The sequence below is a fragment of the Lepisma saccharinum genome, chromosome 30 (assembly GCF_977018435.1).
Source record: "Lepisma saccharinum chromosome 30, izLepSacc3.1, whole genome shotgun sequence".
NCBI classification, from domain to species: domain Eukaryota; kingdom Metazoa; phylum Arthropoda; class Insecta; order Zygentoma; family Lepismatidae; genus Lepisma; species Lepisma saccharinum.
This window is the reverse complement of record NC_139258.1, coordinates 19,116,302-19,131,963: the sequence shown is the minus strand read 5'-3', so window position 1 is coordinate 19,131,963 and position 15,662 is coordinate 19,116,302. Positions and strand designations below refer to the sequence as shown.

The following is a 15,662-nucleotide window of genomic DNA, read 5'->3' as shown; positions in this document are numbered from 1 at the left end:
ATTTCACCCATAAGTACCCTCATGCATTTCAGTTTGGAATTTCAATGCTGTGTCACAGGCCCCCATGGCAGAGTGGTTAGCATATCATGCTATGATGCCAGGGGTACCAGGTTCGAATCCCAGCCTTGGCATGGATGTTTGTGAGTGTCCATTCATCAATTTCATCACATCATCACTCATCCGTATCTTCACAAATTAGCACAAAGTGACACAATAGAGAAGTAAAAATAAAGTACACCAATAAACAATGCTGTTCCTTTTTCCTTATTATTAATGAATTGTGTAATACAATAAAAATGTTTAAAATTAATAAAATGATATTAATCAATGAAGGCTTTGTTGTTTAAATGCTTTAAAACAATTATAATTCAGAATTAAGAAGCAATTTTGCTTGCACACGTCCTTGCATCCTACCAGTGTGTGCATTCTGCCAGGTTAATTTTGAAATTAACCAAAGACAGAACTAAACAAATGCAGAGGGAAAAAATTAAAATGCAGAAAAATATAAAATCTGTGAAAATTTTATAGCATCTTGTTCTACTGGGACACGAAGACTGGAAAATGTAAATCTTGGAACGTAAAATTGGGGTTCTACTGTAACAGAATTAGAACTGAGAAGATACCAATGCTGATGTATCAGTCTCACTCTCAGATCGGGACTGGACCTACAGTTTAAAGTGAGGTCCAAAGGACTATGTGCCTTCACTAAGGATCGTACCTGGGACCGCTTCATTACAAAGCAACAGTCTTTCCGCTATGTCATAAGGAAAGACAATAACAGTGGTTTTGGTAACAGAAAGTAAAGGCTGTAATATAATTCACTACAGGTGTGTGGGTTCCCAAAAAGTCAGTACTGGGATCAGGACAAAAAATTCCCCATTCCGATCCCGGGAAACTTTTCAAGGTCCCAATCAGTCTGGATATTCCAAATGCTCATTTTTAAAAGTGGTTAATTCTCGATGTTTTCTGCAATGTGTCTGACACTTTTCGGAAATTGTTAGTGTTTATTCCAGAAATCCAAAAAACGATGACTTAAGGCTGGATGAGACCTTTGGCAGGTGTAAGGGTGATTTTTTTTCAATTTTTCTTCTTCATTCGAAAAACCTCTTTTTTGATATTCCAAAATATGAAAAATTACATACGCTTAGAATTTCTTCTAGAGCATTGACGTGAATAGTTTCATAGAATTCAGTTCCAAAACCGAGAGGAGGGGGCAACGCAAAGACAGTATATTTCCTTGTAGATAAGGTTTAGCATAGTGCGGTAGCCAAAATGGCAAAAAATGGGGGGCCAACAGCCCCTCCCTCACCCCCTTAATCGCAAAACTATTGAGAATTTCTAGAAAACAGTGAAAGCAAACTACATGAAAATGCTCTAGAAGGAATTCTAAGTATATGCAATTTTTCATATTTTGGAATATCACAGTGGTTTTTCGAATGAAGAGGAAATTTTGAAAAAAAACTGCCCTTTCGCCTGCCAAGGGTCCAGTCAGGCCTTAAGGGAAAATGACTTGTAGAATTTGACATTTTCAGTGTCAGGAAAATTTTAACATTTCCCATCCCGACCAACTAATTTGTCTCACATACCCCTATTTACTGATACAAGCTGCACTTTTCAATATATATATATATATATTTCAAAGCTCTTACTGAATGTAATTACCCCGGAAATAATGCAAAATTCTGGGTTTCCATTCACTTTGCACCAGTACTGTGTGGAAAGATTGGATTTTGTGATTACATAATATTTACTTTAATATTCTGATGCAATTGTTGAATATTTTAAAGCAAAATTCTTAGTAAATTCATTCATGTAATGCACAATATTAATTAATATTTTGAGAACTTTTAATTGTTACAATTATAATGAATCAGTAGTGGTGGAAATTGGCAAGAAAAATGGCAGCACTCCAAAACTCCGCCATAATTAGAATAACACTAAAGTACAATTTCACATCTGCAACAAATTATTAAAAAAACAATGAAGGATTGCTGCTGAGTTGGCAAATACTGAATGTTTAAACTACATTTAGAGTGGAACCTTGATTTTACATTTTTCAGGGGACTGATGTAAAAAAAAACATGGAAAAATTTATAATTGAGGAAAATTTTATAATATTTTGCTACATTCGGGCCATCAAGATTGCATGTATAATATGGGGGAAAAATAAAATAGAGAAATGTAATATGCTCGAAAAATCTTCTTCAGAGCTAGGTGCCATATCTGAAAATCAGGCACCAGGAAACCACCTACTAGCAATTGTGCATACTACAATAAGAAACTGAGCCAGCCACTGCGGCAAAATGGTTAGCACATCGTGCTACGATGAGAGGGGTCCCAGGTTCGAATCCCAGCATGGGCATGGATGTTTGTGAGTGTTCGTTCATCATATCATCACTCATCCCCAACTTCGCAAATTAGCCAAAAGTGACAAAAAAAAGCAAAGTAAAATAAAGCGAATCAATCAATCTATAACAAGCTGAGCATCACTGTATTAAAAACATCGCTAAATCATGTGAGAAAGCAGGAAATGCGGGGTTCGGGGACAAGGAGTAAGAAATTGTTACTGATTCTATGGAATGTTCACAACGTTGATAAAAATTTCATACATGCAAACTTAAAAAACGGCAATATTACAGCAAAAGATCACAGTCACCAGACTCACATTTTCAGTCACCATGGCGACCTGGCAACCGGGATTTTTCAAGCCCTGTGTATATATATATATATAGCAATAATGAAAACTCACCTCTGGTATTTCTTTGCTACCAGGATTCCTTGGTCCCTGTCTTTGGAGATACCTCTGATAGCTGATGGCGTGTTGCCTCCTCTTCTCCAAGGGATCGGATGGACTAGGAGTCTGCAAAATTATATCATCTTCCTTTCTTTCATGTTTCGGAGTCTCGTTTCTGCTTTTCTGTTTTGGCGTCTCTACCTTCACTGGTTTGCTCTCTAAGGTCTTCTGGGGTGTTGTGTGATTTTCATTGTTGCTAACTTTGGATGGAGTTTTCGTCGGCTTCTCTGGACTTTCTCTTCTCTTCTCTGCTTTTGCTTTCTTCTCCTTCAGCTCTTCGGCTGCAGGTTTCAATTCTTTGGCCTTGTCCTCGTGTTTCTTCTTCTCTGACTGATGTTCGGTTGAAGAGCTCTCAAGTTTCTTCTTCTTGGATTTTGGTGGCTCGATCTGATCAAGCTGCTCCAACGTTGCTGCAAAATCCACGTCCGGATATAACTCTTTTGCAGCCTTCTTAGCAGAGTTCCCCTGTAAGGTAAACGTAAAGTTTGCTACACCTTGTACATGTTTTAAATACGTAGAAAATAGTACTCAATTTCATCCGCGAAGCTGTATTTTCTTTTTCGATTAATTTCAGTGGAAACTGCCACCATCCTCGTTGGAACTTGCTGTACTGTACTATTGCTAAACAATAGGCATACAATTGAAAAGGTTCAAGTCAAACACACTGCCCACATGCTTGTAGACATCAAAATCAAGGAAACGCACGCCATAATGCACTTCCCACACGAGCTAAACATCGATAGCGGGCAAGTGCACCACACTTGGATTCCCCTACTACAACAGTTATCGCTCGGAAATAGCAGACGACACAGACCCAGATGCACAGTTAACAACAGCGCACCTAGCAGCAGCCAGAGAACTACAAACAAAAGACGCATGCCAAGCAACAGTACTGCAAGTTCCAACGAGGATGGTGGCAGTGGCCACTGAAATTAATCGAAAAAAAAAAAAAACAGCTTCGCGGATAAAAGTGAGTACTAGTTTCTCTGTATTTATATACTACCGCGTCTCTCTTTTCCCAATTATGAAAACATGTTTTATTTGTTTGTTATTTTCAGAGTAATATGTTTAATATTATTGTACATTACTATTGGCATGGATAGAAAAATGCACAGTCACTGATCACCATGGTGCCGGAATTTCAAATCCAGTTCTAAAAAAAACAAAAAAAAAACATTTTTTTAACATTTTGAGTTTGCTTGTGAAAATTTCGATCAGAATTTTTTAAAAACAACAAGTAGTGTGCATTTTAATGCTTGTGTGTTTCGAATATTGCTATAATAGGCACAAAAAGTTTGGAATATTGTGATGTGATAGGAATGGTGGCATATGATGGCGAAAACATGAAAATGTTCAGCAGACAGACAGATACCATGTGTTGCTGCATTTCAAGGCACCAGATGTCGCTGCCTGCCTGCCTGTGATGAGTTTCTCCCATCCTTGTACCTGTGCCATTGGCTGAATGGGTAAAGAGAAGTCTCTACGGAGTAATGTACTAACTGCATGGATGCCTCAACATGTCAGGGAACTAACTGCACAATGCATATGGAGGTAGGGTGAAAATAATATATTGACCCAAAAATGGGACATTACAAGGAGATCGGTTTAATCCTCCTCCTGGAAAATCTGTTAGGCCTAATTATAAAATTATTGTTATTATTTGAAATACAATCTCCAGTTGTCAAAAGATATTAATTATTATAATCTTGATATGACTTACAGTGTTTCTGCTCACTTCTGATGAACTTTTCATGTTAGTCCTATGCTGAAATTGTGGAGTGTCAGAAGTATTAATCTGAAGAACCTTTCTTCTTGAGAGCAGATTTAATCTTAGAAAAGCATTCATAAAACTTCCCCAAAACCTTACCCCAGATATCAGACACAAAATGCAAGATTTGTCTCTTTTGAGTTTTTGTCAAGACGCAGGAACTTTATCTTGTAATTCCGTATTGAAACAGCATGTACGCTTCGTGGCCATGCTAATTCACTGCTCTACAAATAATGGAACTTACACAAGGCAATACATGTTTTTAGCATTAAATGTTTCTCAAACTTAAGATTTGGTTTTCAAGACAACTCCTAGACTATTATAAAACAGTACAAATAGTGGCCTTTTAATAATATGGATGGGACGACCGGGTCATGCCTCTGAAATGGGACTGTCCAAGTCAAAACAGTCTGCTAGTGGACACCCGCTCCTGTTTTGTTTTTAACACTGTACATCCTGAGGCTGTATGATTGTGTGGCATAGGTGCAGACTACATGGGGCTTGGAGGGGCCAGAGACCCCCCCCCCAATGTTAACAATGTGGGGGCAGAGCCACCCAAATAATTTTGCTTAAGAGGATCTAATGTATTATTTTGCTTCTCTTGTAAAGTTTACTCTCAATTGTGCCACATGAACTTAACTTTAAATACACATTTGAAATGTTCTAGACCATCAACTTTGGGGGCTGAGACCGCTAAACCATCAACTTTGGGGGAGCTATGACCAGAGACAGCAAAACACATGACTTATTACTAAATACTAAGTATGTAATTATGAGTATTGTTAAAATACTTTTACTAAAAAGAGTTTCAAAAGACGATGTGCATGAACTAGGGTAGTTCGGGCTACAAATGGCTCTCACATGACATTCAGAACGAGATCATTGATAAATTAGGGAGATCTGCTTTGCGCTCCATGGTAGCAGATATTACAAGTCGGGAATATTTTGCTATTATGGTTGACAAAACTTGTAACATATCCATCCGTGGACAATTAATATTCTGCATTCGAACTGTGAATAAAAATTTTGATATTTTTTTAGGAATTCATGGGCTTTTATGACATTCCCAACACTGAAGCCAAAACTTAAAAAAGGGAGAGTGAGTCATTCATTAATTTATTTCAGTGATCAGAGCCCCCCAATAATTTTGGCAAGTCGGCACCCTTGTTGTGTGGTACAATAAACGTTGTATCTCCCTACTTCATCAACACATTCTTGATATTCCAAACTTTTTGTGAGGAGTGTATTATTCTGCACAAAAATAAATACCTTGGGTCTCTTCTCAGCAAATGTGCTACTGCTTGATCTCTTAACAGGCTCATTCCCAAAAATATCTGCAGCATTTACACGTTGCAGTGCTGGCTTCGGATCGGGCTTGCGTGGAGACGACTTTGTCTTCTTCTTCTCAGAAGCCTTCTCAAATTCATCTGCAAATTTTTGGAAATATGAAATAATAGAGAAGTGCTACATTGTTGAAAATCTTGCTTAATTAGGGCTAGGAGGGTAATGAAAAAGCATCACTTTTTCTGAACCATGAAAACAATGCTAAACCTGATATCAGTCCATTTCCCTTAAGTTAAAATCAGGAAAAAAAGTATTGATTTTGATTTCTTTTCATTTTCAGCCTTTTTTTGGCCTTTAGGTAATTTTTCAGTATTTTTTGCAGTCTATATTGCATTTTTTCTTCATTTTTGAGGTTTATATCTTTTCTCCCCTATTGTTTGGTCAATTTTAAATGCATTTGCCAAAATAACATATATATTTACATTTCCTGACATCAACCTTTTAGCAAGTTCGCCATTAATCGAAAATATGGTTTATGATTTTTATTGAGTTGGTATTTTATGCACAGTAAGGCTAATCAGAACTGGACCTACAGTTTAAAGTGGGATCCGAACCACTATGTGCCTCCACCGGGTACCAAACCCGGGACCCCTTAATTACAAGGCAATGAGACAACCACTGCATCATCGGGGAGGCCCCAAATACAGTCAATGGAAAAGAACAATACATTATAATTTGATGAACGCGAAACATAACTGTATTTTCAGATGCTGACCAGCTACTGTATCATGCAAGGCCAACTCTGATTGATTGAGTTTTTGTTTTAAGTCCATTTTATGCACAGTAAGGCTAATCAGGACTGGGCCTACAGTTTAACCTCTTAACTGGGTATGACGTAATACTCCGTTCTGGCTCTACTGATTTATAATGGGCATGACGGGATACTATGTTCTCATGTTCTTACTGCTGATATCTGTTGTGTATGACGAGATACTTCGTAAAATTACTTTCTTCTTTGTTTCACCAGATGGCTCTGACTTCCAGACTGTTGTAACCGTTAGAGTTAACGGGAAGCAACGAACACAGCCCGACGTTCAGTTCTATCGCGTATGCAATAATGGCTCAGGCAAATCGGAAACGACGGCATGTTTTTCCTGCTGAGGAAATCCGAGATATATTGGATTGTGACGACGAATCGGAAGAGTTTTCGAGTGAATCTAGTAATGATGGCTGGAGCAGTTCAGATAACGATTATTCCAGCAGTGAGGCACATCCTGAAAGTGGGACAGACAATGAAGAAGAGGAAGAATTGGAACCTGCATCAAAGAGTTTCGTAAGTAACGGAGGAGTTAGACCAAAGTTTCCATTTGTTGCAGTAAGTGGTTTGCATGCTCAATTTGATGATGAAAAAGACGTTGTAGAGTACTTTGACACATTTATAGGCAGTGATATATGTCAGTTGATTGCCGAGCAAACAAATACGTATGCAAGTCAGTTTTTGTTGGCGCATTCCAACTTGAAGGCTCGGTCTGACTGGGTTGATACAAATAAAGACGAAATAAGAACTCTGTCATCCTATTCTTGACCATGTAAAGACAAAATTTTCATCTGTATACACTCCTGAACAAAACATATGTGTCGATGAATCGCTTCTTCTCTGGAAAGGTCGACTGGGATGGAAGCAATACATCCCTTCAAAAAGAAGTCGCTTTGGAATGAAAGTGTACAAACTCTGTGAAAGCAACTCAGGATATGTGTGGAATTTCGTAGTGTACACTGGAAAGGACACTGATTATGGACAAAGACATCCTGGTGAACAAACTTCTTCACGAATTGTGTTGGAACTTTCCAATAACTTGCTTGACAAGGGATATTGCCTGTACCTGGACAACTGGTACACCAGTCCCAAACTAATTGACACATTATGTGCTCGAAACACTGATGTTGTTGGGACAATGAGAACCAACAGAAAGGAGTTCCCTCTGTCAGTGAGGAGTGCCAGATTGAAAAAAGGAGAAACAGAGGCAGCATTTCGAGGTAAACAGATGATCATGAAATGGAAAGACAAGCGGGATGTTACACTGGTCAGCACATTTCATGATGACAGCATGGAAGATGTAACATGAAGAAAAGGAATTGTACAGAAACCATCTGTTGTACTTGATTATAACAAAAACATGGGAGGTGTAGATAAAAATGATGGTCAAATTGGCATCTACACAATGGCTAGAGAGCGTTTGAAGAAATATTATCAGAAGATGTTCCGCTATTTACTTGATCTTGTGTGTCTGAATGCCTTTATATTATACAAGAAAAATGGTGGACAATTGTGTAGACTTGATTTTCTCATGGTATTAGCTGAAAACTTATCCTCATCTGGTGGGGTACAGAAGTCTGCCAGCAGGGGCCGTCCGTCTAGAAGTCCAGCACCAAGTCGACTCATGCGACGATGTTTTCCAGACACGCTGCCTGCAACTTCTAAAAAGTACCCTACAAGAAGATGTGTTGTATGTTGGAGCAATGGAAAAAGAAAGGAAACATCGTATTGGTGCCCTGACTGTGAAAAAGCTCTGTGCGTTGTGCCATGTTTTCGTGCATATCACACTGACAAAAGTTTAAAACTATGAACTATTTTAGGTGTAACTATTGTATTTGAAAGCATTGTAATTGTAAACATTGTAGTTGTAAACATTGTAACTTTATAATTGTAAACAATATGTTTGTGAACATTTCATTTGAAATCTCGCCATTGTAAAAACATAGATGAATTTAAACCGAACTAAATATAAACATTCCTTTTGTAACCATTGCAATTGTAAACATTGTAGTTGTAAATCTCGCATATTGTAAAAAGTACAACAAGGACCAATAAAAGAATAAACAATACCTAAATGGTATGCCATGGAGCACAGAAATATTAACTAAAATATTGGTTTACGAAATTCATCAATTTATCAACAAAAATTCCCAGGGCAGATTGGGCTTTAGACGAGGAAATTACCCAGTTAAGAGGTTAAAGTGGGATCCGAACCACCATGTGCATCCACCGGGTATGGAACTTGGAACCTCTTGTTTACAAGGCGAAAACGCTACCACTATGCAATCGGGGAGGCCAAGGCCCACTCTGAAATGAGGTGAATGACTTATGCACAAAAACCTTGAAGTACAAATAAGGAAAACTAGATTAACAGTTAATTGCTTTTCCCCTTTGCTCTGGTAGTTTAAACCACCAAACAACGGGTTTTATTGAATTATTCAAACTCTCTCTTGTAATTTATTTAAAAAATCAAGCTTTCATTATCTGTAGGTCTTTTCTATACCATTTTTACGTGATTCTAAAATAATTTTAAGATATTCTATGGGTCATTTCTTTGAGAGATTTTTTAGGTCATCAACTTCCGAGCCCTAGTAATAATATTGATTTTTTTTTTAATTACTATAACATTAAAATATTACCAACACTGCAAATACTCTAACTTAGCGATAACACAGGACTACTGATACTGGTGGTTGTGTCATAAGTAGGGCCCGGGACTTTATGTTCTATAAAACTGTAAAATATGTATCTAATTATGTCATATAAATTGGAAAATACGTCATGAAAAATTACAAATATGTCAGAAAAATGCAGAAATATTCCCAGTAAAGCCAAAAATATGCACAACAGTACTCTCGAATTTATCCCATACCTGACAGAGTAGAGTAGGGGCTGTAATGTACCGAATGTTATTTTTACTTTTGACTGATTTTTGTGAAAAGTGAACAAGGCAAAGAAATGAGAACGAAACTTCTTTACTTCCCGTGCAACAATGAGAGAGAACATTTTTCCTCAATAATGATTGCATGGCTATCAATTGTCGGCGGGATAAAAAAAAAGTGGGGTATTATTGTTCTGTACTAAGAAAAGACGGCATCTTTTTCCCTCCGCAATTTTCATATCCTGCCATCGACAATATGAACTATCCATAGTGCTAAAGCTACGAAGAAAAAATTATGAAATAACCGATTATGTGCGAGAGAATTACGAAATGTACAGAAATATGTCTTATTACAACAAAAAATTGAAGAAATATGCAATACGCAAGAAGCAAGCAGGTAACATAAATATTTGCTCTCTTATTATTCAAAGGAAGGTAAGTGACTGGTCTGGCGTGTTTCACCACATACATCGTCAGCTTTGAATTATCGGGAGGCATGTACACAGTTCTCCTTAATTTTGGGGCACAACAAATTCACTGACTTCGCAGGTTTTGCGCCAATTTTAAATGCAGAACTGCACTCCCTATTCAAGAGAACAAAAGTTTAATCAAAAACATGTGGCTGTGACCGATTACTTTGGGTCACGTAAAAGAACGCACACATAGGACGAAAGGGTGATTACGAGGAACAGGAATAGTGCGTAGGAAGAGTGTTGGATTACAGTGAGCGTGTTTTGCATAGTGTTGCAATAGAAGCTGTAGCTAGGCGGGTAAGAACTTGAATGCTATTTGTTAACATTGCATGGTTTGATTATGCAAAGACCAATCACAGCCTTAGAATTGCAATGGGGTGAGTGATGAAAAATGAACGAAAACAGTGCAGTTGGTAACAGAAAAGGTGTAACATCAAGTTTCTTGGTGTGGAAAGATTTCCTCGGTTAGGAGTAGTGCCTTCGAACGTCGCGTTGCGAGTTCCCCGCAATTGATCAAATTTTATCAGGGCGTCGCGAAAATACTTTTATAATCCCACATCACATTCTCTGGCATAAGAACAGCATAAGAAGAAAAGTTGATACCACTGTTTATAGTGTAAAATGTAGTAAATATTGGAGTTTAAGGTTTATTTTCAAATACAAGGTAAAAATTAGATATTAGTGGTTTATTTCCTTTTGTGTTAATCTTTTCACAGTACACAAATTAGTTAACTTAAGACTTGCGAGTGACTGGTTGGTCTAGCGACATAAACCCAGAGTTCGCAAGCCGAATCAGGGTACTACAATCAAAGCAAGAGTAAAATCAGAAAACAAGTAAGCAACCAAAAAATTGAAAACGGTTGAATGGGATTGTAGCATGCAATTCATGAATTTATTAATGTAGAATTCAGGTAAATCGATGCACCTCATTGCAGTGGAACGTACTTAACATTTGTAGTATACCTCTAATCGAAAAGTTGCTGCAAGGAAAAATGAAATAGATTTCATTACGCCTGAGCTGATGTCAATGTATGGTATCGGGTGATACAGGGCACCTGAATTTTCAAAATTAGTGTAAAAAAATATGGAAATTTCCATTACCTTTTTCTTTTAAACTACCAAGTAATTTTTAATGTCCGAGTTTTCTGTGTCATTTGGATCATTATCATTAAAGCAGAATAATAAACATGCCTATAAATTTGGAGCGAATTTACAATATCAGACCTCTCCCCGATTTTTGTAATATTTTGCATACTCACTAATTGAGGCCTCCTAATCACGAATTGGAAGTTAAAATTCGGGGGTCACGTGTAGAAATTACAAAATAGCGAAATTGAGTGGTCCGTGATCGGAACAAGAACCCTGGATTTCTCCACGAAAACAATGGTTATTTCAATATTTTACGTTTTAGAATGAAATTAATATATTCCTGATATTACTACGACCCCAAATTTTAACCTAACCCTAACCTAACATTACCGTGCATGGTTCTGACCCCAAATTTTAACTGTTTGCCTAACCTAACCTTACCGAGAATGGTTCGTGGGGCTATCCATGATACAATCACGGACCGATAAAAAAATGTTAGTTTCGTAGCACTGTAACTGCAAAATTTCCTCACTGAAGATGCCATTTTCGTAACCTGCAATTGGACGCTCGATGCACTGTTGCCAAACTTACTTCTAATCAAAGCAGTCCGCATTCCACATTGTATACGGAGAATGATTGCGAACATTGTTAAGCTTATTTTACAACTTCTACACGTTAATGAACAAATTCTACATGTCACCCCCAGATGTTAACTTCAGACAATTCATCGGGAATATGTATTTCATGAGTATAAGAAGTAGGATAGAAATTGTAAAATAGTATTGTAAATTCTTACCATAAATTTTTGCACTGACTGTTGCTAGCAGAATTCTAAAATCTGTGGCGATGTGGTAGTGCCAGCCATTTTAATCCAATCTTGTATTAATTAATAAATTAAATGTTTTATAACAACATTTCAAAAGGTGTATGAAAGCATTTTAGGTGACCATGGAAATCCAATGGCGCAGGCATTGTTCCCAGCAGGGAATACCATCTTCCAGGATGACACTGTCCAAGATTGGTTTGATGAGCACGATGACGCACTTGCACATCTTCCCTGGCCTGCACAATCACCTGATTTATATATTATCGAGCCATTGTGGTCAGTATTGGAAACCAGAGTCATGTTGTCTGCCAGCCAATCTCAAGGAATTGAAGCAGTTTCTTGTTGAGGAATGGTATAGCTTCCCTCTGACTACCATCCAGGACTTGTATGCATCCATTCCCAGGAGGATTGAGGCTGTTCTCATAGACAAAGGTGGTCCCACACCATATTAGGTGGGTGTTCATATTATTTTGTCCAACCCCTATATATTGTGTATGCATGATAAATGGCAACAGTGCAATAGAACTGGCTGTGTATTGGCTGAACTCATATTCCTTCTAAAAGCATACACTGTATAGTTTTGTTTCTTGTGTTGCAATTGTGTCTATGTGTTACCCCACACATAGACACACAACACATATTCAGTGCATATCATACACATATCATACACACGGGCATGCTGCAAATTCGCATAAAGTCTAACAAGCACAATCATATGGCGGGCCTCCCCCATGGTGCAGTGGTAGCGTCGTCGCCTTGTAATCAAGGGGTCCCGGGTTCGATACCCGATGGAGGCACAAGTGGTTCGGATCCCACTTTAAACTGTAGGTCCAGTCCCGATTAGCCTTACTGTGCATAAAGTGGACTTAAAACAACAACTCAAACAAACAATCATATGGAAAAAAAATAATGTATAACACCTACATAATGTGCTTTAACTTACTTACCAGAGCTGCTGTTGTTTCTAAAACGTTTTGGAATAGGGTCCTCTTCATCTGAATCAGATTCAATAATAATCAACCTTTTTTTATGTTTCTTATGTAGTTTATCAGAGCTTAACTCTGCTTTCTGTTTCTCAGATGAGGATTCCTTCTTCTTCGCTCCACCGGCAGGCATGAAATATGATCTAATGTCCTGGAAAGACAAGTACAATAAATGAAAATATTTCAAATCAAGGCAAGTTTAATTCCATGCTCCCAGTGATTGAAAATATCATACATCGGAGACACATTTTTCATTTTTACAGAAGAAACTACTTACGGAAATGAGTTTCTCTAAGGTTTCCAATGTTAGTTGAGGTATTTTCTTTCATCGTGAAATCTATTTGACCGGGAAATCATGTATTTTTCAATAGAAATATCTCGCCGACGCACAATTGCCATTGCTTTCCTACGTGAACCGGATGCTCCATATGTTGGATGACGTAACCCCCTGTCAGTGTTTCCAACCCCCCTTTTCTTTTAACTATACTTGCCTAACCTAACCTTACCGGAATGGTTCGTGGGGCTATCCGTCAGCTACCTGTTCATAATGTACAATTGAACACGTGACAAACACGATAGTAGGTATTTTTCGGTGAAGAAGGTTGGAAACACTGATATTCGAAAACAAAAGAAGTGATATCATTCGCAAAGTAAGCGAAATCACACCGTTACGTTCCACAATACACAAATGGTAAGCGAAACACAAAATATCCAATTTTAATGTGTCTCCTATCTAGGAAACTGGTACCGTAAACGTTTTGCTTTAAAGTTCGCTTCATACTCAGCTAGGCTAATTGAGACTGGATCTACAATTTAAAGTGTGATCCGAACCTCTATGCACCTACTGATGATCAAACTCAAAAGACAGTATCACCACTATTGTATGCCATTGAGTAAGTCACTTTTAATACAAAAAAAAGGAACTAAATATGGAGTGAACCTATTAATTGGCAGCAAAAATGAAATGTTTCAGATGCAACAGCAGTTCATATTCCAAACAGTAAAGGAATGACAGTTCACTGGGAAACACATACAAGTATACATGTGGGACATTACAGCGTACTTTATACATTTCTCACAATGATAGAATCTACGACTTGGGAACATGTTAGTTTCTTCATACTTGAATCTAATTTTCACACTAATTTCCAGTATTATCGACGCCTTTCTTATCTAATGCAATATTGTGAAAAATTACTACACAATCGGAACTTGTCCCATCTTATCGTTATTCTGGAAATGGTAACCTAGTATGTTACAGGAACGATTAACAATATTAAATGTAGCTTTAAAAAATGCAAAATCTGGTAACACTTTACTATACCGGAGACGGATTTCTTCAAATTTACAGGAGAAAGTACTTACACAAATCATTTTCTGTAGCGTTGTTGATGTTCGGGAATGTAGTTTTGATCCATTTTAATGCGAATGCATGTGGTTTTCTACGAAAATCTATTTCCGACGCGCTATTGTTGCTGCCGCCATTTGCTTTCTGCACAAGAGCACAATACGCTCTCGTATTGTCTGTATATGCTAAATTGAACGAAAGGAGTGCTAATGGAACCTAACCTAACAGGCCTAACGGAGCGAATTTACAATATAGAGAAAGTCTCCAATTTTGTTAATTTTCGGTATACTATCTAATTTTGACCTCCTAATCATGAATCTGTTGAAAAAAACCGGGGGTCACCTCTGAAAATTTGAAAAAAAGCAGATTGATTTTTTTTTTTATATATAGGTGTATATGCGTAGTTTTACGAAGAAAAATGTAATCTCTTGTCATTGTGTCCAACCACGCCGTTGCTTTACAAGAAAATGATTTATGATGTTCAATTCTAGTATGATCCCTATTTTTTCGATGAATGTAGGGGTGAAATGAGTGCTAATGGAACCTAACCTAACAGGCCTAACCTAACCTCGTGTGAATGGTTCGTGGGGCTACCCATGGATGGTTTTTGGGGCTAACATCAATGGTTTGTGGTGCTACCCGTGGATGGTTTTTGGCGCTAGCGAACAATTTTTCATCAAAATGTACAATTTCCAGACGTGACCCCCGGTTTATTACAACAGATTCGTGATTAGGAGGCCAAAATTAGTTAGTATACCGAAAATTAACGAAATTGGAGACTTTCTCTATATTGTAAATTCTTACCGCAATGTAAAAAATTGCGAAATAAATCATTGATAGGTGTCTCCGGTATAGTAAAGTAGTACCCAAAATCTATTTAAATGCAGATTTCAAATTAGAGGTTCAAAGTCACACACCGTAACCGTAACTATTGCCTGGTTTAACATATGACGCAGCTGATTCATTACATTTCTTACCATGTTTACAAAGATTATACAATCTGTACGTGCAGGAGTCAAAAGACCACGAAAGTACATCCAATACTAAATCGCATGTAACAGGTACTCGAGTGCCTGTATAGGTGTTATAGGTGCGTGCTCGTATTATCTTACTCATAAAAAATAATTCAGTTAACAGACTCTTCCGGCTATGACATTTTTACCTAGATTTCTACTATGTAGATGATATACATACCCGTGACATAGTTACTGTCAAGTAAAACAAATTCAAAAAAGTATATTACACTAATATAAAACGCGCCATATTTTCCTGCCAAAGTCTATGCGCCAACGCTTTCAGAACTAGATGCATTTCCAAAGACGAGCTATGCGAGATACATCTGACAACGCGATATGCCATATTGAAAAACTTATAAAAACAAAATGCACATTTCTTTATC

At 37.5% G+C, this 15,662-nt stretch overlaps 1 protein-coding gene across 2 annotated transcripts in view; it reads right to left on the bottom strand.

Moving 5' to 3' along the window:
• The window catches only part of Gnf1 (germ line transcription factor 1), an 80,567-nt gene extending 64,943 nt beyond the window's left edge, over positions 1-15,624 (bottom strand). Inside the window, exons 1-4 of one of the 2 annotated variants that reach the window (XM_083115222.1) lie at positions 15,458-15,624; positions 12,880-13,066; positions 5,832-5,989; positions 2,750-3,259 (exon numbers count right to left, since the gene is read on the bottom strand). In XM_083115222.1, coding sequence (XP_082971348.1) covers positions 2,750-3,259; positions 5,832-5,989; positions 12,880-13,066; positions 15,458-15,466 — 864 coding nt within the window. In that variant the 5' untranslated portion in view covers positions 15,467-15,624. Of the gene's footprint in view, positions 1-2,749; positions 3,260-5,831; positions 5,990-12,879; positions 13,067-15,240; positions 15,317-15,457 lie in introns of those variants that run through there. The other variant, XM_083115221.1, reaches the window with a different exon arrangement.
• Between the last annotated feature and the right edge of the window lie 38 nt (positions 15,625-15,662).